The sequence below is a fragment of the Lynx rufus genome, unplaced genomic scaffold (assembly GCF_022079265.1).
Source record: "Lynx rufus isolate CCGP_SWC_20201006 ecotype Redwood Valley unplaced genomic scaffold, mLynRuf1.p SCAF_5, whole genome shotgun sequence".
Lineage (NCBI taxonomy): Eukaryota > Metazoa > Chordata > Mammalia > Carnivora > Felidae > Lynx > Lynx rufus.
In genome coordinates this window covers 113,231,536-113,258,955 of record NW_025814867.1, presented here as the reverse complement: position 1 = coordinate 113,258,955, position 27,420 = coordinate 113,231,536, and the positions used below count along the sequence as shown (strand labels likewise).

General features: G+C 35.3%; 1 protein-coding gene across 2 annotated transcripts in view; it reads left to right on the top strand.

The window, feature by feature from the left end:
• EPHA6 (EPH receptor A6) overlaps positions 1-19,927 on the top strand; it is an 884,276-nt gene extending 864,349 nt beyond the window's left edge. The window contains exons 17-20 of one of the 2 annotated variants that reach the window (XM_047099573.1): positions 6,573-6,766; positions 9,197-9,268; positions 18,712-18,861; positions 19,813-19,927. In XM_047099573.1, coding sequence (XP_046955529.1) covers positions 6,573-6,766; positions 9,197-9,268; positions 18,712-18,861; positions 19,813-19,927 — 531 coding nt within the window. The remainder of the gene's footprint in view (positions 1-6,572; positions 6,767-9,196; positions 9,269-18,711; positions 18,862-19,812) is intronic. The other variant, XM_047099574.1, reaches the window with a different exon arrangement.
• Positions 19,928-27,420: the final 7,493 nt, after the last annotated feature.

Sequence of the window (27,420 nt, the reverse complement as noted above, 5' to 3'; positions counted from 1 at the left end):
ATTCTTCTCCACAGGATGACAGCCTACAACTATCATAAACCAAACTGTTACAAAATTCTTTCTAGTTAATCATCACCCCTTCATATCCTAAAACAACAAACCTCAATTAGTCTTTTAGACAAAGTACCCCATATGCTTCTGCTTCCTTGTCAGTCCTTAACTAAGGAATCAGAAAACACCTATAAAACAAAACTACTCACAAAAGACATGTTTATGAAGATAAAGGTTAATGTAGGTTTTCTCAAGCTGCCCATAAAATAGTTTTCATAGATCACATATGTGACCATTGAAACTATTTTTTGACTTGACAAGGCATTGTGCTGGATGCTGGAAACCTATGGGAAAAAGAAACAGTTGCTGCTCTTGAGGGGCTCAGCTCGTCCAGCTGAAAGAGCACAAGTGTTTTGTGGTGGCCGGAGCAAAGATCTGGACACAGCCAAATGTGGGGACTGGGAGCCAGGCTCCTGCAGAATTTCAGATATGGGAGGATGGGATCACAGCCCCACAGTCAAGACTGTTTTGCATGGGCTGTGGGAGATGATTGCAGAAGGGAATGAAAGGCAAGGACACCAGTTAGGAGGCTGTTATCAAAATGGGGAGTAAATCATTGGGAGAATTTAAAATGGAGCAGATTTGGAATACATGAAGGTAGTAGAATCAGAACAACTTAAGTTACTTTTGAGTATCAAGGCAGAGAGAGAGATCCACATGACTCCTTGATCTCTGCCTTGAGTCATGAGAAGAACAGCGGTACCCTTTGCAAAGGACAGGAATTCCAAAGGAGGAATGGGATAGGTTTTGAACAAAATAAATCTAAGATATCTGTATGACAGCCTCACGAAGTTCTATGTCATGTAGGCGATAGATCTGAAACCCAGCAGAGATAGCCAAGCATACACAAGCATACAGCCAAGCTGTGGACTGTGGCAGGCACACGCACATAGGTGAGAGTGAAGCCTGGAGGGCGCAAGAGCGTGAGAAAGACTCAGGACCTAATTCTGGCAGAGTAAGTCAGGGATGTGGCTCAAGGCTCAGCACAGATGTTCTCAACCACGACCGTGATTCAGAGGCTATCAAGATGATCTTATCAGTCTGTTTTTCAGGGGATTATTAGCTATGCAATAACAACCCAATCTGTTGATCAGCTTGAGCTTCGGTTTTCTTACCTATAAAATATGCATAACCATACTCACATAATAAGGTAATTTGAGACCTAAATAGAGACTAAATAAAGTGAGCTATGTTAAAACACCTAGTCCAGAGCTTGGCACGTAATAAGCTCACAGAGTTATATATGTTACTTGAATCTGAAACCAGAAAGCTCATAGGAAATTGAGCGCAGCATCGCCCAGCCCCCAAATTCTTTCTTCTCCTGTGTCCTGTCTTTACCAGTTGACCAAGTTCAAAAACCTGTCCTGCCATATCTAATCTTTTTTTTTTAACGTTTTTTTTATTTATTTTTGAGAGAGAGACAGAGCATGAACGGGGGAGGGGCAGAGAGAGAGGGAGACACAGAATTGGAAGCAGGCTCCAGGCTCTGAGCCATCAGCCCAGAGCCCGACGCGGGGCTCGAACTCACGGACGTGAGATCGTGACCTGAGCCGAAGTCGGATGCTTAACCGACTCTGCCATATCTAATCTTAACCCTATCATGTGTTCTTGTCAAATCAGTCCACTTTTGTACACCACAGCCATGGCCTCCGCTAAGGCCATCCTGATCTCTAGCCTGGATCCCTACAAGCCTCCTTCCTGGCCTCCCACCTCTCCCCATCCCAGGTGCACTCTCCACACTGCAGCCAGAGCGAACTTTCCAAAGGCAAATCTGGTGTCATTTACTTGCTAAAACCCTAAACCCTTTGCAAAAAAGTCGTTTGTAGCATACAAAATCATTCATGATCCCAAGAAATATAATTTTACATAACCTTCCAGCCTCAAATCTTACCATTCCTCTCTTTGAAGATTCTAGTCTAGCTGCAGGAATCTACTTTCATTCCCTGATCAGGTCACATCTCCCTCCCTTCAGCCTGACCAGTTGACCCTGCTCCCTTCTCCATTTCCTGTAAGATCCAGCTCACCTCCTCTGAGAAGCCTTCCCAAGACTGGGTTAGGCACTCCTTCCACATGCTCCTGTAACTCCCTGTTCTACTGGCATTTACTGTATTCAAACTCCCCAGTCTTCTTCACCAGAATACGTGTTTCCAAAAGACAGAGGTATTTCTTACTCATTTGTTAACTCATATATAGTGTACATAGTATGTATATATATAGTGTGTGTGTGTGTGTGTGTGTGTGTGTATATATATATATATATATATATATACATACATACTTTGGATGAATACATTTAAAAAGCTATTAGAAAGATGTTGCTGTCTGTTAACCATTTGTGGATCATATTGCTTAATCTTTCTTTGGCTCCCTCAAAGCCAGAATTTTTAGGTGTGCAATCTTAGGCAAGTTAAATCTCTCTATGTTTACATTCCTTATCTATAAGGTAGGGATAACGATAGTACCTACCTCATAGGGTTATTGTGAGGATTAAAAGAGTTGATGCGTGTAACTCATTTAGAACTGGTACCTGGAAGTATCCAAGGGCTCTCATTAAGTGTTAGATGTTATTGTCACTGTTGTTATTCTTGTTATTACTATTATCCTATAAGGAACCTTCATGTTTGACACCTGACATGAACCAGGGCTCAACACATTTCACAAGGTCACAAGTTAAATGACTGAGGAAACTTAAAAGTCAGAGTTCCTCAAGAAGAAAAGTCATGAGTTCCCCAATCCTCCCACTGTCCCCACAGAAAAGCATGCTAGGGCCAGACACAGTACTGAATTCATTATGGGTAAAAGTTCTAGATGAGAGACCACACTCTCTTGTCACTCTCTCCTTTTCTAGAACAATTATGAGAGCAATTCTGTCAGAAGAGAATATGAAAGCCTGCTTGGCACCAAGCAGTGTGGCCTTGGGTGTTAACTGTTTATGAGAGTTGTCTAGGAGAGTGACCTTGAGGTCACTGGGAGTGGCCTCCAGACAGGAGGAAGAAGCCACCAGTCTTACAGAAAGTTGAGTTTGAGTCCAGTCCTTCTCTCCTGGAGAAGAGCAAGCCCCAGCGTCACCAGTTTTTGTCCAAGCAAGCCAGAGTGAGATCATGAGATCATTTTGGAGAATGCTGCGTGACGCACCAATTTTTTAGTAATACTTCCTTCGGAGGGGACTTGAAATGCTGTCATGCTTGTACCGTGAATCCATCTTGGGTAGCTTGAAACTTTGGGTTTTCTAAGAATCTGCTATTCTACCGAAACAAATCCAAAATTTTCTTCTAATAGTGTTGGTTTTGTTCAATAACATTTATTTATGTGTCAAGCACCATACTAAATGATGAGAATATAAAATCTACAGACATAATTCCTGCTTTCAGGTATGAATAGCCTTAGAGGAAAAGCAGATGAATGGTTACAATACAATGTAATAGAAGCAATAATAGAAATGTGTACAAGACTCAGAAGCATTCAGAAATGACTCTGTTCAGCCTGAGATAACATTTTGCAAACTATGAAGTAAACATGTGTTTGATTTACCCAGAATATAAAATTCAGGATCCAGATAAAAACATCGAAGTCCAATTGCCAAGTGCCATGACAAAAGGTAACATGGCAATCACTCCTAAAATTGTGTTAGTTGATATAAAATTGGAACAGAAGATGTTATCATGAGAACTGAAAAACATTTCTGAGGAATGGTCAGAGGAAAAGTTTGAAAGCTAAAGGAACTAGATTTAAATGCTAACTCTGCCATCTATGCTGTGTGGATTTAGGCAATTTTCCTAACCTCTCTGAGCCTAAATTATTTCACTTAAGAATAGGGATAATATGGGGAACCTGGCTGGCTTAGTCAGAAGAGTGTGCAACTCTTGATCTCAGGGTCCTGAGTTTGAGCCCACATTTGGGTGTAGAAATGACTTAAATAAATAAGACTTTTTTTAAATAAATAAATAAATAAGAATAGAGATAATAATAACTACCATACTGAGTTATCTTAATCAGTCAATGAACATGCAAATCACCTAATACATGATGAATACTGAGTAAAAGCAGCTAATTTTTTTTTTCTTCAAAGCGTGGCCTCAATTGTCATCTATTTTATTCTATGCACTTATAATTAGGTAACTGTGGTCAATCAACTAGAGAGCTCTCCTAGGGTAGGATTTTAAAGTCTTTTTATAATGGAATTCTATCCTATTTTTCTTTTTTATTATTATTATTTTTTTTTATTCTCAAGTTAGTGTACAGTGTAGCCTTGGCTTCAGGAGTAGAATCCAGTGATGCATCTCTTACATACGACACCCAGTGCTCATCCCAAAAAGTGCCCTCCTTAATTCCTGTCACCCTTTTAACCAACCCTCCACCCCTTCACCCCCATCAACCCTCAGTTGGTTCTCTGTATTTAAAAATCTTTTATGGTTTGCTTCCTTCTCTGTTTTTATCTTATTCTTCCTTCCCTTCCCCTATGTTCATCTGTTAAGTTTCTAAAATTCCACATATGAGTGAAATCATATGATATCTGCCTTTATCTGACTGACTCATTTCACTTCACATAATACCTTCCAGTTTCATCCACGTTGTTGCAAGATTTCCTTCTTTTCCATCACCAAGTAGTATTTCATTGTGTGAGATATATATATATATATATATATATATATATATATATATATATATCCCATCTTCTTAATCCATTCATCAGTTGATGGACATTTGGTCTCTCCTTAATTTGGCTATTGTTGATAGCACTGCTATAAACATGGGAGTGCGTGTGCCCCTTCAAATCAGCATTTTTGTATCCTTTCCTATACTATTTTTCTTAGTTACTTTTCAAAACTATCTACAGTAGTTTTGATATACTAAAAAGTGTTGTAAAATATCTTAAAATCCAAGCCTATTCAGTAGCAAAAATAATCAGAAAACAGGTAAAAAAAAAATCCTGTTCAATAATGAGATAAAATGAATTAAAAAAATGCTATTATCCTGATGGGTTAAAGTGTTCTGGTCACAAAGACACTGATGGGGTTGTGAGAAATCCCCTATTACAAAAAAGCTAAAGCTTAGCAGCTAAGAGGTTCTGGAAGGCATATTATTGCTCCTTTTTTACAAACTGCCTCTAGCATAAATTATGGATATTTCAGGGTCCTGTCAAATAGTGGCCATTAAAAAAGAAATTAAGAATTAAAGAAAGCATGTAGATATTGCTACAGTAAAGAGAGGTCTCCTGTTAGCAATATTAGCACTTGCATTTTTGTATTTCTATTGTTGATGAGGGGCAGGGATGAGGTTGAATTGTGCCTGTCTTTAACTATCAGTCTGTTCCTCAGTTTCCCACCTCAAAAATGGGGAATGAACCCTTTTCTTTGTCTTTCTCCCAGAGAGGATATAAGAATAAAGGGTCACATGAATCCTTTGAGCACTTCACAAAAAATAAATAAATAAATAAATAAATAAATAAATAAGCTGTATAAATTCAGAGTCAATTATATCATATTACTAGGAAATTCTCAGGTGGGCTGTATATGAAGTAGATGATAATCCTGCTTTATCTTCTGTGTGATTTCCTAAGTAAAACAAAACAAAACAAAACAAAACAAACAAAAAAACTTACTATCATCATTTGTTACTCTTAACTTTGACTTCTCATAAGATTCCTTTCACTAGAGCCACACTGTCCTGTACAGTAGCCATTAGCCACATATGGCTATTTAAATTTAAATTTTAACTAATTAAAATGAACTAAAATACAAAATTCAGTTCCTCAGTCTTATTAGCCACATTTCAAGCACTCAACAGGTACATGTGACTACTTGCTGTCATGTTGGACAGAGAGAACATTTCTGTCATCACAGAAAGTTCAATTGGACCGTGCTGGCCCCAAGGATACTCAGGCTGAATGACCCTAATGCTCTGTGGCCTTAAGGTAACCATTGATAGCATTTCAAGGATTGAATGACCCTAGAAGTTCTGAGAGGACTTCATAATCACATCAGTGTCAGACTAAGGGAAAGCCAGAAGTAAGCAAAGAGAAATTAAATAGGCAATAAAGAAGAAAGAAGGAATGATAGCCAGCAAAAGAATACACACTGACATTATTATAAAAGGATAAAAAATGACTCAGAAGTTCAGTGCTTCAGCAGAGGTATAATTTTACTTAAAACATTTGCCACAGGTGGTTTGCACAAAATGCATCAATCCAGTGCTGACTTTCTGATGTCCTAATTGGGTTTTCAGACATTCCAGCTAAATCACACAGGAACTATTTCTTGAAATTGTGATGAAGCTTAACCTCCCTTCTGAATACCTCATGTTTAAAAACATTTTCCTCAAAGAGGTGTCAGCAGATATTAATGTAGATACTTGCAACTTGTGTATTTATCTTTGTTTGGGCTGCTTGTACTCACAAGTAATTTTCATGTTTACCAAAATTTTGGCCTCTACTTCCTATATAAAAAGGAATTATAATTTAGCATATATTGTGTTATTTGTTCCAAAAAGTAAGAGACTAACCTATGTATGTTTGCATTTAGGTCATTCTGTCCATTGAAGAAGGCTATAGACTTCCGGCTCCCATGGGCTGTCCAGCATCTCTACACCAGCTGATGCTCCATTGCTGGCAGAAGGAGAGAAACCACAGACCAAAATTTACTGACATTGTCAGCTTCCTTGACAAACTGATCCGCAATCCCAGTGCCCTTCACACCCTGGTGGAGGACATCCTTGTGTAAGATGCATCGTGTCGATTTTTCCCCCTCAACAATCATTTCTTTCAGTCTATAGACAAGACTAACAGGTAGAGAGGAGAAAGTTTACTGTAATAACTGTCTAGTTGTCAACCTTTTAGAATATTTTATACAAACCATATTTTGTTTATCAGCTGAAAAAATAATTTATTAACATTGTTAAATGGATTTTTTTAAAGAAAACAGGTACTCCTTTTGTTCTCTCCATATCTAATCTTTCTGAATTACTTTATATATATATATATATATATATATATATATATATATACACATATATATATACACACATATATACACATATATACACACATATATATATACACATATATATGTACATATATATACACATAAAAATATATGTATATATATGTATATGTACTATATATATATGTATATATATATATATATATATATATATATATATATATATATATTCTTTTTTTTAACCTGTGGGCATCTTTGGTATTTGTATATCTTTTTTTTTATTTACCTATCTTTCCTTGCCTCTGTAAGTAGTATTGGTATATATTTGCAGCCTCTTTAATTTTCTTGTCCATTCTATGTTCTGTCCCTCTATTTGAACTGGCAAAGCAAGACAGGGGCAATTTGTGAATCAGCCAGGAGTGAGGATGTTTCCTGCTGATATGATCACACCCAGCTATTGTTACTTTCCATTCCTAAAACCAGAAAAAGACAAATGACAAGACAAGAAAATGAAGGCGCTCATACACCATTTTGTAAAAGTCAGTAGAGTTGAGAAGATCTACTCCTCTCTCTCTAAAAATCAGTTATAAGAAGGGGGGAGTGTAGAAGAAAAGAAACACTACTATCTATGTCTGAAAAGATTACATTTAAAATATTTTCAGACTGAGAATATATGTCTTTATTTAGCCAAATAGGACTTAGAAATACCCAAAGTATTTCCAAAGCTCACTTTCCTAACTCAGGGGACAGCCAACAGGATATACAGATGTTCAACTTTAGGTCATAGGTTCAAGTCGGTGCAGGTTTTAGTAATAAGGCCAAAGGCTCTTCAAGGACTACTTAAAGCAGGCCTCAGTTCACTGCAGAGCACACAAGAATTCACCTCTAAATCACTAATTGGCAGCCTCAGTAAAGTGAAGCCAAGCATGAAATAGCTAGAGATTAAACTATTACTCTAGCCCATCTTCCCTAAAGCAGTCCAACAGAGGAAGTTTAAAGGGTGGCAGGGGGAGGGGAACGATTTAGGATTTTATCATGAAAGGGCAGTCATTGAAGGATTTTAAGCAAGAGAATGGCATGATCACATTTACATTTCTGCAAGATCACTCCAGAGATGATTTAGACTGAGTGCAAAACAAGGAACAAGACTGGAAACAGAGACAGATGCTTATAGAAACTCAAGATAGAAAAGATTAGGGCCTGACTCATGAAATGGGAAAAAGCTTGGGGTCAGGAGATAAGAGAATGGATTTATTATCAGGCAAGGAAAAAAAAAATGTGTCTTGGTCACCGATTGAATATGGAGGGAGGAGAGAAAAGAATCAAGAATTTTGTCAAAGTCACTTTCTTAGACAAGCTGGCTGATATAATATTACCAGTAAGAGAAAGAGAAAGAAGGATAAGGTTCTAGAATGGAAATGAGACCATTTCAAGTAAGCTGAATTGAAGGTGCCTGTGGGGTGTGTGGGTGGAGATGTCCAATAGGCAGTTATATGTGTAGGTTGAACCTCAGGTGGAAAGATCTGAGCTGAAGATTTGAAGATCATCAACATAGAGACTATAGCTGAAGATTCATGAATATTAAGATGACCCATGGAGACTATAAAGTATGCAAATTAACACAGGGAAAGAGCACAACACCAAGATTTAAGAAATAAGCTGAAGGAGAGTACCCAGAGGAGACTGAGAAAGAAGAACCGGACAGGTAATAATGAAAGCAGGGAAAGAGCAGTGTCATAGGAGCTACAAAAAAAAAAAAAGAAAAAAGAAACAAACAAACAAAAACAATGGGGAGAGTTTTCAAGGAGTGTAATGCCCCAAGTCTTCACAAAGCTTCAGTAAGATAAAAAGTGACGTGGGCCCATTGAATTTAGCAACAGAGTGGTCAGGTATTTATGCGCAGCCTTAGCGAGAGCATTTGAATAAAGTTGTGTGAGACAGACTGCAATGGAGCAGAAGTAAATATGAGGTCAGAGAGAAGAGCAATACAAAGCACTAAGAAGCCTGTCTCTGAAGAGAAAGAGAAGTAGTTAGAGAAAATATTTCTTGGTTTTTGTTTTTATATGTCTTATTGAAGAGATGGGTATGCATTGACATGGAAGAGAGCTAACAGAAAGAGATCATTCAGTGAGTGTGCATTAATGGAAAAGAACTTTGGTTATCTATAAACTGAACTCATTTAATCTGAGCCTTTCATTGTGGTATAGGGTTAATGGACCCCACAGCCAGTGCCCATCAACAGAGCTCTCTAACTGTTCTATGGCTGTAGAAGCAGGCAGGTAAGAACCTTCTTTTTGAAGAAAAGTAGATAAAACCATTTCTTCCCTGCTTTTTCAAGATTATGAATGTTTATTGTACTTGGAAAATAATGATGAAGACTCTAAGATGAGAAAAATGCCAAAAAGTCAAAATGATCCTGAGGTAACGTCAACATGAGGGCTTGTGTCTTAAGGCCAGAAATTTATGGTTTGATGTTATATGCGGTGTCCTGTGGACAGGCCAGCAAATGGCAAGTCTGTGATGGCACCACCACACATGGGCAAGAGTTGCATACTTCATATAAAGTTGGCAGTTTCATTTGATGACTGATTTGCTGTCCTTGTCTCTGATAAAGATATATGGGCTAGTGTTTTCTGCTGTTAATGTACTTTTGTTTGAGGGGCACCTGGGTGGCTCAGTTGATTAACTGTCCGACTTCGACTCAGGTCATGATCTCACAGTTCATGGGTTTGAGCCCTACCTCGGGTTCTGTGCTGACAGCTGGGAGCCTGGAGCCTGCTTCAGATTCTGTGTGTCCCTCTCTCTCTCTCTCTCTCTCTCTGCCCCTCCTCTGCTTGTGCACTCTCTCTCTCTCTCTCCCTCTCAAAAATAAATAAGCCTTTTAAAAAATTAAAAAATATATTTTTTTGTTTGAGAAACAAAAGGAACCAGAGTTCTAAGGGTACTAGGCCTAACCATTATCACCATTCTTATTTTCACAGCAGCCTGAGAGGGTTACCCTTATCTACCCCTTCACCTCCAATGCCACCTACCCACCCTGTCCCTGATCCCAGAGAACTGGGACTGTTTAAGGGCAAGAGATGTGGTATGAAGGATATGTGTTAGCTGAAGAATGTGTGGTTTGTTTTATGAACTGCCCCATCTACCCCCCAAGTCCCAAAACCCAGTCATCTGTCTCCAAGTGATGTTGGTTTAAAGAAACATGACAGAGAATAGAATTTCAGTCTTTCCTCCCATTTATCTTTCAAACAGGTAAAGGAATTTAAGTGTATAATCCACGGCAACTCTGATTAAACCCTCCTGTACTCTTATTAAACATCAAGTATTCCCAGACTCCCAGGTTTCTCCCACACTTCTACACTGACATAACTCTCTCATCCACTAGGGTCCCTATGGTTTTTATTCTACTCTAATTGCTTTTTTCTCAAGAATTCACCTGAGAAGATTTTATCCTTTCTTTTGACAGAATAGTAAGAGGAGAAGAAATTAAAGGCAACAAAAGGGATGAGGAAAGCTGTGAAACCCACAGCTCAATAATTTTATACTAGCATATCAGAAATTTTATAAATCTTGTATCGGCAGTTTTTCCTTTCAACAGACAGAACACCCAATAGAAAAAATGTTGGTCGAGAAAGCTTTCATTGGAGCAGCTCTTCTAAATAATGCTGATATTCTCATGCCTGGCACGCTCCCATGGGGATATGCAGAGCTCTATAATTCTGAGCATTCTTACTTTCTGTCCTACTCAAGTATGTGGATATATAAGTGAACATAGCAATATTACAAGTATAACTTTAAATCCAATTGATTTTAAAAAAATAATTTGTAAAAAGTACCTTATAATGTAGGTATTCATCCTTTTATAAATGTGAATTTCACACTACCTTTACTTTTATTCATTCTACAATGTTGCCTTATAACCTCCTTTTGAAGAAGTATTTGTAGCTGTCACATGGTGCACAGCCCTTGGGAGAAGAGGCTCACTTCGAGGCCAAGGCTATATGGAGAATGGCATCAGGAGCAGTTCCTGGACATGACCTTTGAAACACCTCTTGCTTCCTTTCCCCTGACCCTCATAATAAATGCTATAGCTACTCTCAACCCCAGGTCAAGCATACTCCCATGAGGCCAGGGTTACATGTGAGGTCCAGTGGTTTAATAGTATAAAGTGAACTGATGACTATATGGGTGCCCCTTCAACCAGCCCAACCTTCCCCCACCACACCCACATTATTCTACACATTCATTCTCCAACACTTCAGCTCTCACAGCTGATTCCTCCATTCACTCAACATACTGAGTGCACTAGGCTGAAGTCAGCTGGCCAGTGCCTTTTTGGACAGTGCTACCATATGATGGGAGAATAACACTTTCCTCCAGTCCCTGCTCTAGATCCCCAGCGCTAACAAAGAATTTTACACATTATGAGCTCTTTTGACAACATCAGGTGAAAAGGTGGCATTCAGGGATGGGCAGCTGTTGACCCAATGGGCCAGTCCATGATAGTCACCTGCCTCAGAAATCATGTTCTGCCAATTTCAAGACACTTAGAAATATTCTCACTGCCCACTGGGCCATAGTTAGGGATCTTAGAATATTTTAGCTGTTAGAAACTAGAACCACCACTTTCCTTCCTATTGAACTTTCAAGCACTTGGCTACCTACTTGGCTTCATGATATGTGAGTCATGAAGGTAGGAAAAAGTTCAAACCAGTATCAAAATTGAGAACCTCTGCTTAGAGAACCACAAGTAAACATTACAAGGTTAAATGGTACTACCTCTTCTGTACCATTTATAAAGCACTTGGAACGTTGTATTCTGAGGGCAATAACTTTCAACAATTTGATATAAAATTTTCCATTCATTTTGAAAAGATCTTCCTCAATGCTGTCTAGGCTTTAGCACTTGCTAAAATCAGTTATCTCTATATACCAAGTCATGGATAAACTTATTTTGTTTAATTTTTTTATAACTAGAACTTTTAGTGGTATTTTCCATGACATAAATGACTGGCTCGCCAAAACCAGTGTTGTAATTGATTGATTAGCAATCTTTGGGGGAAGGAAGACAAAATATTAAATGTTAATCAGGAAGTGTGAACCTTCTACCTGTTAGAAAACCTAAATTTAATTCACATGAACTGTTGGAACAAGCTACTGATAATACTGATATTAATACCAATACTAACACTGATAAAAATCCCAATATATATCATCAATAATAACTATTATCACCATTTGTTGAAAGCTTAGTGTGTGCCAGTTATTGTACTAGGTACTTTTATCTATTAGGTCATTTACTCCTCACTATAATTATCCCCATACCTCACATAAGGAAATGGAGACTCAAAGAGTATAACAAGTAATTAGTGGATTGGGTATTTTAACAAGGCCCACCAAATGCAAAGCCCTTGTTCTTTCCACCACACAGTATGCAATCATGCAAAATGTCAAGATATTTCCCAATATGGCACTGTTTCAGAAATACTAATATAGGAAAAGAGGATACATTTTTTTTTTTTACATTTCCAAATAGGTTTTCTCTGGACTAATCAGACTTCATAGATGGAGTATATTAAAAGCCCAAAAATAATTTGCAGTGAGGCACAGCCTGTTATTTTATGTTCTACTAAGCCAATACAAGGAGGTAGAGTATATGCCTTCATTCATGGTAATAAGTAGCAAGCATATAGTCTATATATCCCCTCAACATCCTCCTACAATGTTCAGCCACTTGAAGAACATTACTTGAGAAAAAAAAGAGTAGTAACTATAACAAAATAGAGAAATGAGGAAAATATGGCAGCAACATAGTTCTAGGATTATATCCTCAGGCATTTTGTAGATTGAATTTTTCCAGTGTTGGCAAATATATGCTTTCCTTCTTTTCCTTGTTATGGTAGACATTACTAATCATCACAAGACTCTTTCCCACTACACCCAAATGCTGCCATAGTATCCTTTTTAAGAACATATTTTGACAACCACTGCCAATGAACTATACTTAGCATGTGATAAGAAATCCATTTCTGTCCCTATATTATTTTCTTACAAGAATAGTCTTTCCTTGAGGTTCACTGATCTATCACTCTGGACAATGTGCTAGGTGTTTAGAATTATGGGAGATTTTTAAGCAGTATTATTCCGACTCTGTATATTACTCCTAATGTTCAAACACATCTACAATATTGAAATTTTCATTCCTTCCTACTTTCCACCAGTTATCATCCTTATGGGAATTAAATAATCATATCAATTTTTTAAAAAACTTGAAGACACTGAAAATAAAACTTTGATGAAAAATAATTCATCCTCCTAATAGAATACTGTGGAGAGTCAGATTGTTTGGAACCATGAGATATCACCCACAAGCATGAAATAGGCACAAAATATATTGCATGGTTCTATGCATTTGAGATTTTATAGCATTTTGAGTAAAATCATACTTTAAAATTTTAAAAAGAATACTAAAATTCATTTACTAATTTAACTTGTGTTCAAGATTACTATTAGAGCTCATTGTAGAAAGAGCAAGGTTTTCTTTTTCTTTCTTTTTTTTTTTATTTTTTTAATGTTTATTTACTTTTGAGAGTGAGAGAGAGCACAAGCAGGGGAGGGGCAGAGAGAGAAAAGGAGACACAGAATCTGAAGCAGGCTCCAGGCTCTGAACTATCAGCACAGAGCCTGACACGGGGCTCCAACCCATGAACTGTGAGATTATGACCTGAGCCAAAGTCTGACGATCAACCGACTGAGCCACCCAGGCAACCCCTCTTTTTCATCTGATTACATAAATTCTTCCTTCAGAGTTTAGGTAGATATTTTTTGTATTAGAAGATTATTTTATGAATTAACTAAATAGTGTGAAGTGTAATCCTTGAGTTATGAGATCAGAAACTCATGTGAAAGCTGTGATATTGAGTAAGTTGAATGCAGCTGCTATGGTTCTAGGTCCCTAACCCTGTGCTACCTCACTCCACCTTTAGCTGCCTCTCCCTCCACTCTGAAACCTATAAAGGCAGAAGCAAAAATTTTCACAATACAAGGAACAAGTTAAATAAACAACATGTTCCTTAATAGGTTGACCATTATGTCAATAGGCATTTACTCTTCAATTTTTTTTTTCAACGTTTATTTATTTTTGGGACAGAGAGAGACAGAGCATGAACGGGGGAGGGGCAGAGAGAGAGGGAGACACAGAATCGGAAACAGGCTCCAGGCTCCGAGCCATCAGCCCAGAGCCTGACGCGGGGCTCGAACTCACGGACCGCGAGATCGTGACCTGGCTGAAGTCGGACGCTTAACTGACTGCACCACCCAGGCGCCCCAGGCATTTACTCTTCAATTTAAGGGAACTAAATGAAAAGAAATCATTCATCATTAATCAGTCATTATGTAATGGACCAAACTTTTCTATAGAGAATATTTAAGTCTAAATCATCACTTATTTAATAAATTCCTATAATACTTTCAGCATTGTGCTAAGGTTGACAGAAAATAGAAAGATATGTGAGATATGGTCCCAGCCATCAGGGAATTTTAACTTTATAAAAAAAATTCTTCTGTCTTACAGATTTTTCCCAAAGAAGTAATTCAACTAAAACAAAAAGATACATGTTGTAAGACTGCATAGTCATCTGTAATAAAATAATGTTGCTAGCCATCTAGGAGTCTAACTTCAGGGAATTAAATTATTAAGCATCAACATATAAAATATTATACACTCCTTTAATGTTCGAATACTATTAAAACATGTAAAATATTAAGAAATGAAATAAAAGCCATATAAAATAGAATGGACCCTACCTGTACAGTTCTGCTAACCATATATAAATGGAGGAGCTAGGGGAAAGAAAGTTATATTAGAGTAGTAACAAGAGAAAAGCCATTAAGCATGTAATGGCTTCATGTTAAAACAAGATCTTACCTTACAACAGTATTTCTCAAAGTATAACCTTTATTGAATCATTTTTAATCAATATATTACTATTATATTTGAGTCATAAATATAAAACATGGAAAACTTTTGAGGATAAAAATCTTCTTGCTTTTTACTGGCAGTTTTAATACCTACTGATTAGCTATATGATAACTTTCTAAATTAAAAGACTAGTACTATTGTGAACTCAAAGGGCTCATTAGAGTAAAAACTTATTGGCTCTCTCAGGGCTACTTAATTTTACATATTTAGATGTATTACAAGTATGTGTGTGTGTGTGTCTGTATATATATATATATATATATATATATATATATATATATATATATATTATCAAACCTTAAACTGTGTCATTACCTATTCTACCTATATTCCAGCCCTCTCTCTAATCTAAATTGACCATCATTTATACACTGAGAATTTACTAACTTTACCCCTTCCTCATTTTTCTGAGGAAAGTTGTAGACCCTTGACCTTCTGTTCTAGAATATGTAGTTTTTTCAATGTGAGCTGCAGATTTTGCTGTAAAGACATTTCTCAGGTGGGCAGCTCCCACTAATCACCAAATAGCAGAAATTTCTATGTGCTCAGCAAATAGCAGACTGAATTTATCATTGTACATGGTTGATAAGAAAGGGCATTTATTGTTTATTAGGTAATATTCCAGAGAATTCATGTGAGGGTGATGGTACCCAGCCCTCAAAGGCAGAAAATAGCAGCATTTTTCAACTTCTTTATAAGATAAGGTGAAAGAAAAGTTATTGCACAGTGGATATGAACAATGAGGGGACCCTGACCTTACTAAATCAACTGCCAATGCAGTCGTAGAAAGGCCAAAGAGTAACTAGGTTACTAAAGATGTGTGGAGAGAAAGGGAATTATGGTAGTGAGACATTCTGGGAGCAAATAATAAATGCTTTTCAACAGAGAAATAGACCATTTAAGTCATTTAGGACACAGAACGTCCTTCCACGACCTTTCTATACTAAGGATATAAAATTAGCAAATTACATTTCCACTCACCAATTACATGAAATTGTGAAGTTTCAAAAGTTATTCCAGAGTTATCTCAGGGGATTGAAGTGCAAGTCATCAAACTTTGTGCATCAAGAATGGGATAGGAGCATGAAGGGAAAGTCACTGAAGTACGTTCTTTTAATTTTGTTCAGTCTCAACAAACCTTTGACAAGTAATTAAAAGGTATGGGAGCCACACTGTTTTAGAATAGGGCATTCAGTTTTCTAGTGTATGTGGCTTTATTTATGTTAACAAGCAATAAGGGTACCCTAGTCATTTTGATATTTAAACTTAGTGAACTTCCTACAGCAGTATTTCTTAAACTGTGCTTTACAGAAACTGGTGAAACAATTTAGGAAAATAATGCAGAGGCTATTCTTAATCCTCTTATATGTTCACATTGCACATTAAAATAGTGAAGACTTGGAGAAATGCTATAATTAAAAATTCTGTTTAACTTTGTTTGCAATGGATATCTTTATTATTTTGTATTTTATATGGATTTTTGCTTATTTTATAATACTTATTAATACCTTTAGGAAACAAAAAATATAGCAATAATTAAAGTATTTATTAGTAGATGCTATGATAGGTTTTCAACCTTTGGACATAACTATTCTTCATTAGGGTCAAATCATGAATCGTTCTGATACTAATTTGAATGAATCATCCCGCAATCAAAATAGCATTGCAATTTATTGTATAAAAGAAGAACATGTAGCTTTTAACAGCCTCCCAAGTTGTAAATACAGCAACATAATTGAGTACTGGTAAAAAGGGTATAGTCACTGTTAAGAATAACCAGACTTAATATGGACCACTTGGTAGTCACAAGATACATGCATATAGCTTATGCAAATTCCAATTGTATATTAAAAGCAAACGCCCTCTTTTTCCTCATTATTTCTCTTCACCTTCATCTCCACCTTCAACTAGACCCCAGTTTAGAAAAAGGGAAGTCAGTGTAGCAATCAAAGGAAAACCAAAGAAGTGAACCCTAGGCCTTTAGTGGGGACTGTGTCCTGAAAAATTCCAAGGGCCACTTTCAGACTTTTCATGAGTTGTTCCGTATGCAATTTGTATGGCCATGCAGAATGTCTCTGACTTTTGTGTACCTAAAGACCCAAGGCCTGGTGATTTAAGGGTAACTTAAAGGATTTTATGGGTAGTTTTGATTATTAGAGATTTTTATTTTTTACCTTATGCACTAATCTTAACTCCCATTCTCATATATTTTTAACAGAATGATACCAGGGTCATATGGCATGCATACTCCATTCTACAGTGGAGGAATTCTTATTTCATGTGGTTTCATCATATGTGTTCATACACTATCAGTTTCTAGTTAAAGCTGAAATAGTTCAAATATGAATGGCAAAAACTATTATGATGAAGTATTCCAAATATGAATGTTAAAAACTATGGATCTAGTTAAGTCTCTATGGATTCCATCATTCTTCAATTTTATAAAAAATTAAAAGTGAAGTAAATGAAAGTTGGATTATCCTTCAGTATTCTAATAAAAATAATTCAATGGCTTGCCTCTAATGGGAATATTTTTCATTACTTAGAAAATACTGATTTGACTCAAATACCAAACATAAAAAAAAGGTTATTGCTTTACTATTTAATATAAACTCTAGACCTAATAATTTTTAAATGATATATTTATTACCCTAGAGGGCTAAAAACTCACTTATTACTATAAAAGCAATTTTACTGCCAGGTATTTTGTAAAACTATATAAAATATTTTTACAGTGTTCATGTATTTCTATAAGGAGAATAATATACTCTATTGCCAGAATCAGTTAAATACACAATTCTTAGTTAATTTTACTATAATTTGTAAGGTTACTTCCATGTTTATTCTATTTTTACCTTACATAAAACTATTATGTGTATTTACATACACATATATGTACATATATACACATACACAAATATGTATGTATGTATTTGTGAATACACACACACCTGCTAGCCTTTCCAAAATAATACCTCTGTATTATTTTTATATTAAAGCTACAAAAATATCCCCAATTGGAATGCTCTTTGCATTAGATATTAGGAACAAAAATACAGATGTCTATATGACTTACTGTAAGATCCATCAATGCTGGATTCCTTTTGCTTGTGAACCCAACCTTGCTTTGATTTTGCTTTGTTTTATACCACAGTAATATCTGTGTTTTGGTCTATCTTACCCTATGCATGGATGCATATGTAAATTTTATTCATGCAAGTGAGCTCTGTAACGGGGGAAATTACTTTTTAATAAATAATAAATATTTGTTGAATGTTTGAGAACAAATAAGTGGAGGACTGATCAGTGAATTCACTGTAAAAAGGAGAAGGGACTCTCACAGCAAATGCAAAGGCAAATGGGCATGGATTCCGTGGCAGCTTAGAAAGTGTAAGAGTAAACAGCCTGTGGCTAGTTACTGTCCTTTGGGGATGGATACTGGGCTATTCCTTATGTTTGAAAACACAAATGTATGCAAGAGAAAAAAGTAAATAGCAGTTAGCAAGATGCAGGTCTTCTCACATCAAGTATAAAACCCAATAGTGGCAAAAAGCAGAAAAAGAAAAACTGACAAATGAAAGTGACCAGATAAAAGTGGCTGATTTAAATATGATAGAAAATTAGAGATTTTTTTAATGGAGTATGAGAATATTAGTCATAAGAATATTGTAAAAGGAAAAAAAGTTGTTTTTATTTATTTTTTTCTTTATCTGACTGTTAAATGGATTTTTTTTTTTTTAGAATGCCAGAGTCTCCTGGTGAAGTTCCCGAATATCCTTTGTTTGTCACAGTTGGTGACTGGCTGGATTCTATAAAGATGGGACAATATAAGAATAACTTCATGGCAGCAGGGTTTACGACTTTTGACCTAATTTCAAGAATGAGCATTGAGTAAGTGGTCCTAGGTTTATTATTATATTCAGACACTGCACTCGGGAGATTACAAATTCAAATGCAGTATCAGGAACACCATGATTCAACTATTTCCTAAGGGTAGTATGGCATTTCCACATCTTTCCTCACCATTTCTGATTATAATTCCAGTGGAAATTGGACACTACACTGTTAACTATTTTCTGTTGGAAGAATGTGTTTAATTCAAATAGGTATTTTCAAAAATTGTAAATGCTTTCTGAAATACATATGACTCTCATTCACATCCTAGACTTTACATCAACATAGTTAACCTAGGCAAATTACTTATGACTCACACATACCGCCTATATTATAAATGTTGGACATTTTTCCATTGTCTCAAAAATGATTCTTTGCCTGGATGCAGTAAAAATGTTCAGCATGTGCTTAACAGATAGCCGGTTGGTTGAACTATATGAAATTGCCATTATTTTGAAGTAATAATAGCAATTTCATATAGTTCAACAGAATACAATGGCATTTTATTCATATTATTGGATGACCATAGGGCTCCAATACAGTCCACATTATACATTCTACCCTATATATTACTTTCTAATGCTGTTGAAAAGTTGTGTCATTATCTAAATTGTATACCTTTTAGTTCTATGAAATGTCTGAACCTTACATTGGTACCTGAATTTGAAACATTTCTTTGTACCCTTAAATTTGAGGTTGACTTGATAGATTATCTGGTGCCAGGAAGAAGAAAGTGTAACAAACTCCTGATGTTCATTTATGTCTTTGTTTAAACTCTCATTTTACCAGTTACACAATTTTTGTTAAATTCATAAGGCAAATCTGACATGGTGCATATCTTCTGTCTCTAAATCTTCATTTCCTAACTTGTCTTTACCAGATCTATGAACCAGATGTTCATATTCTCTCTCCTCTTCCCTCCCCTCTCTCTATCTTTGTCTCTTATAGTGATATTAGAAGAATTGGAGTCATACTCATTGGACACCAGAGACGAATAGTCAGCAGTATCCAAACTTTACGTTTACACATGATGCACATACAAGAGAAAGGATTTCATGTATGAAAGTACTACAAGCACTTGTGTTTTGTGCCTCAGCATTTCTAAAGTGAAAGATATCCTCTCTACTACCCTCTCTTCCGATTCTCCAAACATCACTTCACAAACTGCAGTCTCCTGTTCAGACAATGGGCACACACCTTTTGTTTATGCTTCCAACCCGGATTTTAAAATCACGCCTCATAGCTCCTCTCTGAGTTACCTGCAAATGAAACCCTGGCCCACTGCAGATTACCACTACACAATGGTAAATAACTCAGCATGGATGTGCAACTTTGTACAACAGTATTTGGGAAGTGTTCACAAACTTAACCTAAAGGAGTTTTCCCCGGTGTGGCTTCCTTAATGATGGATGTATTTAGAGTTTGATGATATATGAAAAAGAAATAGTTGACCTTTCTTTCATGTTTTGTGATCAGGTAGCTTCCAAACTAACATAAATATGTTTTAGATAATTATATTCAACTCTGTGGATCATATTGTTACTTTATTTTATAATAGTTTAACTGTTAATGCCTGATGTTGTTAGACTTATTTGCAGCAATGACCAATGATTTCATTTGGTGAATTCTTGCCATATGTGACTGCGCTAAGAAGGGGGTTATCAGGGAGGAAGAGGGAGAAACACTCTGTGCTTTTCAATCTTCTAAGGCTGAGTTTGTCTATTCTTTTAAATTGACCTTGTAGTGTCCTACATATTTCGTAATAAGTGGTAGTTTAGAGGCTTTTCCCCTTTAATTTTTACTAACTACATTACTCTCCTACATTATGAAGCTCACCCCAGAAAGATCAAGAGTGAGTCCAGTGTTCTAAAGGCTTTCATAGAGGAAGCATGAAATAAAACCATGTCTGTTCCCTTGGTTCACCTTCATAAGTTTGCAAAAGCAATTTTCAAAGCATTGATAAAATTAATTATTTTCAGGGGAATTGCTTTGAAAAACAGATCTAAGATTATAGCCTTAGATATAATGTAAAGAAGATTAATTTAAACAGAATTTTATGATAGCTGTATGAGGGCCCCAAGAATAAATACATTTGGCTGACAGTCTGATATTGGTGCATTTTGCAAGTTTAAGAACTTTTATATTTTGTTCATGAAAAATAAGTTAGTTACATGAACATGCTGAGCTGTTTTCCGAACCTCTCAAGAGACAAGTATGTCACTGCATGTTCCAAAGGTATGAACAGACCTAAAACATGAGCGTATATAAATTGTGTGTCAACCTGAGTCCATAACATAGTAACATAAAAATGTGAACACAGCTATAGTGTATTGTCATAATCTTCTCAGAGGCTGCAAAAAAAGGCAAATACATTTTTCAGTGAATTAAGCTGAGTCAATTTATCAAAATAGTACTGCTTGGTGAATAAATTCAATTGTAAAATCAGCTGTTGCCTGAGAAACTAAAAAAAAAAAAAAAAGGCTACTGTGCTAGGTGTGGAAGAGTAGGGAGAATGTGTTAAGACAGAGGAAAAGGGGCAGGTTATCTAAAGATGCTGATTTAATAAGTCGGTTTTTCTTTGATTTAAGAGATAAAGGTGCCCAAACCACATTCTCCAATTCCTACCTAAATTACATTTTTTGCTAATAGCAGCTGTCTTGATATTAAAGGAGACTCACTCTTTCTTTTATTCTTCTTTGAAGATTTGTTGACTGTCCCATTAGACTAGACCCTTCCACATACATTTCTTTTGCTGATTTATATCCCAATTTTTGCTTACTGCAGCTTAATTTTTTCTCATTTCAAATAAAAATTGTATAGAACTAGAAGGAAGAGTCTTTAAAGTATTCCTTAAAGTATATTTAAAAAAAGAAAAAAGTGAGAAATTCATCACTTTTTAAGTAAGTGTGTCAGAAATAGCAACATTTTCTACCCATCACTTGCATGGTCATGCATCACTCATACACTATCTGCAGTTTGCTTGATACATTTACACAAATCTGGATACATTTAGAGGAAATATAAAATTTCCATATTTACTGTCTTCAAATATATATTAAATAAGAACAGATGTAAAACAGATTAAATTTATTAATCATATATATTTATTTTTATAATACAACAAAAAAGGTATTTAGAAACATAAGGAATAGAATAATTATGGTCTTCCATAGGACTCTGTCAGCAACATCTGTATACTTTGATGAAATAAATTCTATAAAGTATTTAAACTTCTTTGAGATGGGCATTCAGTACTTGAAAGATTAAAGTTCACTGTTAAGAATTTTTTTCTTAATACAGAGATCTTTTTTCTATATCTGGTTTATATTTCTTTTTTTCTTCCCTAACATCTTCCTCTAGTATTATAAAACTACCTTTTCACTTTGTGTCTTACCTCAAAAGCTCTTTAAAATTTCTTTAAAATTACATTTATATTCTTCAGAACTGTAAGCATAATAATCTTATGTGTAATTTTGAACCTCATCATGGTCAGAAATGTTGCGTGCACACATGATTGAAATAGGTGTGCATGATTAAACAGAAACATTAAAAAAATAAGGATATCTATTTCTTCATTGACTACCAATCACAGACCCCGTGATCCCAAGGATATTATAATATCCAGGAATATTAACAGTTAAATTGCGAAATTCATTTGGAAACTTTACAGGAAATATTTTGAGATTTACTAGTGTAGCTGTCTAGTAATTAAAACCGTTTAATATGCATAAGTATAGAATTTAATTACATAAAGAAAATTAGTAACTTACATAAATCACAGCTTTCAGTAATGATTTTTGATAACTTCAATATGCATATACCTTCATGTACTTGCTTTATTTTAAATTTCCTATTTCACACTACTGAGAAGCTTTTGAGATTTTGAAAATCAGAGAGTTGAAAAAAACATTTTCATTTTATTTTCTGGGTGGTCAGTTTCCAATATATAACCAACTCAGTACCTCAGAGTATAAGGCATATTTGTGGGGGGGGAATGTAAAAACAATACACAATCAAGAAGAGATGTTAGGTTTGTAAATCATTTAAAAAGCAATCAAATTACAAAGCTCTTGGCTTAACAAGAATCAAGAATTATAGCACTTTTGCACTAAGTTATCTTAGTTGTTGATAAGTAAGTTATGCATGCCATAATAAAAAAAAATTGTTATTTCACTCTGCATTACTCTTTAAAATCTATCCAGCTATCACCTGAATAAAACAGCCTTCTGGCTACAGTTCTAAGGCCTATCTCAGCCTATGAAGGGAAAACAAATCCAAATCCAATCCCTGAAAAGCAGTCTTTACAGAAGGTCTTCCGAAGAGATGGTGAAGAATGAATCTCAACCACATTTCCCTAAAAATCCATTTTTTAATATATTTCCCTACCAAATTTCTACTTTATAAATCAGTTAAATCTCTTATCCCAAAATCTTCACCAATATTAGGTCTCTTTTTTCTATTCCTTCATTAAATTTTCTAAAACCACCTTGCTCAGCCCCTTCTGTTCTCTCTTTACTCCTCCACCCCATCTCTTTTCCTTTCTCAGCTTCTACCACTCCACCCCTGGTCCCTATCAACAAAAGAAGCACAGCAAACCTAAAAAGGTCTTACCACTGTCCTCAGAAGAGGCTGAAGGTAAAGGGAAGAAGGGAATGTTACAGAAGTATTTGGGGTCTCACTACATAAATGGGAGCATTTGCACTCACAGAGAGGGAATGAACTCTGGCTTTTTATTACCTGGAAATTAAATGCTTTGGAAAGTAATCCCAAAATGGATGATGATGATTCTTTTCTACAGCTTTAGATAAGGAAATTTATTATTAATTTAAAAATTTGTATTCTAGGAATCAAAACCTGTTATCAATTCACAGTTGGTGTATGTGTGCTTATATAACAAAGAGATTAAAAGTAGATATATCGCTTCTTTTAATATTATCACCTTGACTTCTCCAAGGCTCATATTATTTCATGTCCAATCCAAAAATATTTTGATGCTTTTTATATGAAGACTCCAAAAGGTAAAGGAGTATGCTGAGTCAAATTGATGTTATTCTCCCATTGGATACCGGGCACTGAAGTCACCTAACTTTCGGTTCTTGTGATCAATATTTTCAACAACTTTCAATCTGTATAATGTTCAGTAAAGGCAGTGTCAACTATTTAGTTCATTCTAACAAATATCTATGAGGTGTCTCCTACACACGTAAGATTTTATGACAAAGATGAGTTTGGCTAAACTGTCTTTACCTTCAAAGTAACTCTTAAGCTTAAAACTAAGAGGTTAGAGCCTATTTGCTATGTTTACTGTGATTGCCAAGTCATTAAGAGTCAGCTCTTTCCATAGGACAAAAATACATTAAATAAGTTAATAAAACCTTGTCCAGTATTAATTGGATTTGCAGTCCCTATAGAGAGAAATATTTTGGACTTCAAATTCTCATAGAACACTCCACACTTCCTCTAGCAAAGAGGATCATGATGGTTGCAGTCTCTTCTTAAGAGTCACAGATTGTTATTGTCCAATGGCAAACTTTTCAATTTATGTATAGATTCACTACCTCAAGGGTGTCTCCAGTTAGAAAACATTAACCATTTTTCAAAACAACTCTGGAGTAATCGCTTGCCCAAGCGAATTCACTAGTTTTAATAAATGTAATAAGTTTGAACCTACAATAGTTGCATAAAATCCTTTCAAACATGATACATTTAACAAGAGAAAGAGATGATTACTCATGCCTAGATCTAACATATTACTAGATGAAATAAAGGAGAGGAGAAATCTTAAGTTATGGAGGCATAAATACCCCTCTTAACCTTACTGTTTCAATCTAAAACAAAATATTAGGCAGGTATTTCAAAGATGTCCAGGATAAAAATAAATTGTTTATGTTATAAGGGGATGGGACATTTCTGGGGGGAAAAGGGCAACGGATTCAGAAGATACAGGTCATCAAAATGTAACTTTAATCCTCTTTTTTTTTTTTTTACTAATAATTAGATTTGAATTTCAAATTAATGATGGATTTATATAAAACGTGTAAAAAAGGATGTTTACATATTAATTGAAAGACGTGGCTTCTTTGGTTTTAAGTCAAAGCAAAAATTGGTTGCTTGGCATTTGCTTTTTTTTAGGATTTTAGAATAGATTTGAAAGTCTACCATTAGCTTTTCAGTGTTGATGCAAAATTACTGAACTTGATTTTTTTTAAGTTTATCTATTTATTTTGAGAGAGAGAGAGAGAGAGAGAGAATGAGTGTGTGTGGGGGGGGGGGAGAAGATGGAGAGTGAGAGAGAATCCCAAGCAGACATCACACTGTCAGCGTGGAGCCCGATACGGGGTTTGAACCCACACACCGTGAGATCCTGACTTGGGCCAAAGTCAGACACCTAATGGACTGAGCTAATTTTTGAGCCACTCCAAAATTACTGAGCTTTAAAAATGAAACAAAAAAGAAGAAAGTTTTTTAATTACTAAGAGTAGCAAAGAACTACTAAAAGAATAAACTGTATCTTTTAAAAGAAATCTGGCAAATACAGATTGGTGTATGTCTTAACGATACCAAGTCACCTCCCTTTTATTGTATTTTTGCACTTTCCGATTGAAAGCAGTTTCTTTCCAAACAAAACAAAGGAAGGTTCTCACTTGAATTTTCATGTTGGTTAACTACAGTACCAAATCTCTATATCATTAAGAGAACTTTTGATTTGTTTCATTTAAAAGGAAAAATCTTAAAGAATGCCACTACCCTTACACATACCTAATTCATCCTTAAGAATAACAAAGACATTAAAGAAAAATTACCTGACAGATGAGGATGAAAGATAGCTCTTAAATGTAACATAAAGAAGTGGTTTCTACTTTAGATTATAAAATGAAGTACAGATTAACAACACAATTTCCTGGGAGCTATAAATTAGAAAGGTATTAAACTCAGTGAAAAATCTTCTCTCAAGCAAAGCTCTTTCCTTACTTATATTTCTCCATTATTTTTAACCTCTGGATGTCTTTATTTTGTTACAATAAACTCAGTTTTGGCTCAGATAATAAGTTATCAACTCACATAATAAATCAGAACAACTGATGACTTTAAAGCGTCTTATGCTCTACAACATAATGAAAGAACAACGTACCTCTGGATTCGTATTTAGTTAGCACCAGTCTGCAGCTCATTAGCCATCATTGAAGGGGAAAACTGTCTTTATTCCACAACGATATGTTATTATAAAGAAGAATCCAAGGTAGGGGAACCTTCATTTTTCATATATCCAAGTTTTATATTTAGGCATTATTAACTTTGAAGATAGATGTCCTTGCTTTGATAACTTAAATATGAGCTTACATGCAAGCAATATTGATGGAAACATTTCTATGAGTTTCCCCACATTTATAGATCATCATCTTCAGAACAGTCTTCATTGGCCTCTGTTCTAGAAAGATCAAATATCATTTAACTTTTCAAAATCATGATAGATGGAGTGAATAGTGTTAAATCACAAAGATGAATAAACAATGTGCTTTCAAGATTTTTACCTAATTTAAGATGTCCTCTTCTATCACCTTTATAATAAATTGCCTCCCTACATTTAGTAATTTGTAGAATCAAATGTATGCATTTAGCTAGACATTGCTTTTGTTAAATTTTCATTTAAACACATCTTTACTCACTTAGAACCTGGAATATAATTCATCCCATTAGCTGATTTTTCATGCAAAGTAGTAACTTTTGCTCTCTTTAGAATTATTTACTCAGTAATGTCATTATTTAAGTTGTAATAAAATTTTTCATTGACTGTACATGCTTTATTTATTGCCACATATTTTTATCTTTAAAATAAATCTGCCTAAAATTGTGGTCTTTAGAAGCTCTATGACAAAATCAATGGCTACTATTTGCTAACAAACTTGTAACTGAATGAACTATTTTTCTGTCTATGTGACTGATGTGAGCATTGTTAAATCTAACTTATTTGAATATTCATTGGTATTTTATCTAGAGCTATCATTTCAATATATTTAAAACTATCTTTAAAACAATAATGAGTTTCATAGACAATATGACAATAAACAATGATTGGGGATTTTTTTAATTCCTGCACTGCTTGGAAAATAAGGTTTAATGTTTATAAATGTTTGTCATTGAAGTTTTTAATTTGCTTAAAAAAGATTTTTTAATGTTTATTTTTGAGAGAGAGACAGAGTGTGAGTGGGGGAGGAGCAGAGAGAGAGCAAGACACAGAATCTGAAGCAGGCTCCAGGCTCTGAGCTGTCAGCACTGAGCTGTCAGCACTCCCGATGGGAGGCTCGAACTCACGAACCGTGAGATCATGACCTGAGCTGAAGTTGGACGCTTACTGACTGAGCCACCCAGGCGCCCCTTAATTTGCTTCAATGTGATGTTTCTTCCATGCCATTTATATGTGTTCAAAGAAAATTGTATTAATTTATCTATACTATGCAAAAATCTCATCATCTTTTTACAAATATAGAGTTTTGAAATAATTTTGTTTTTTTTTTTTTAGGCCTCCAAGAGAAAAATAAATGTGAAATGGGAGGG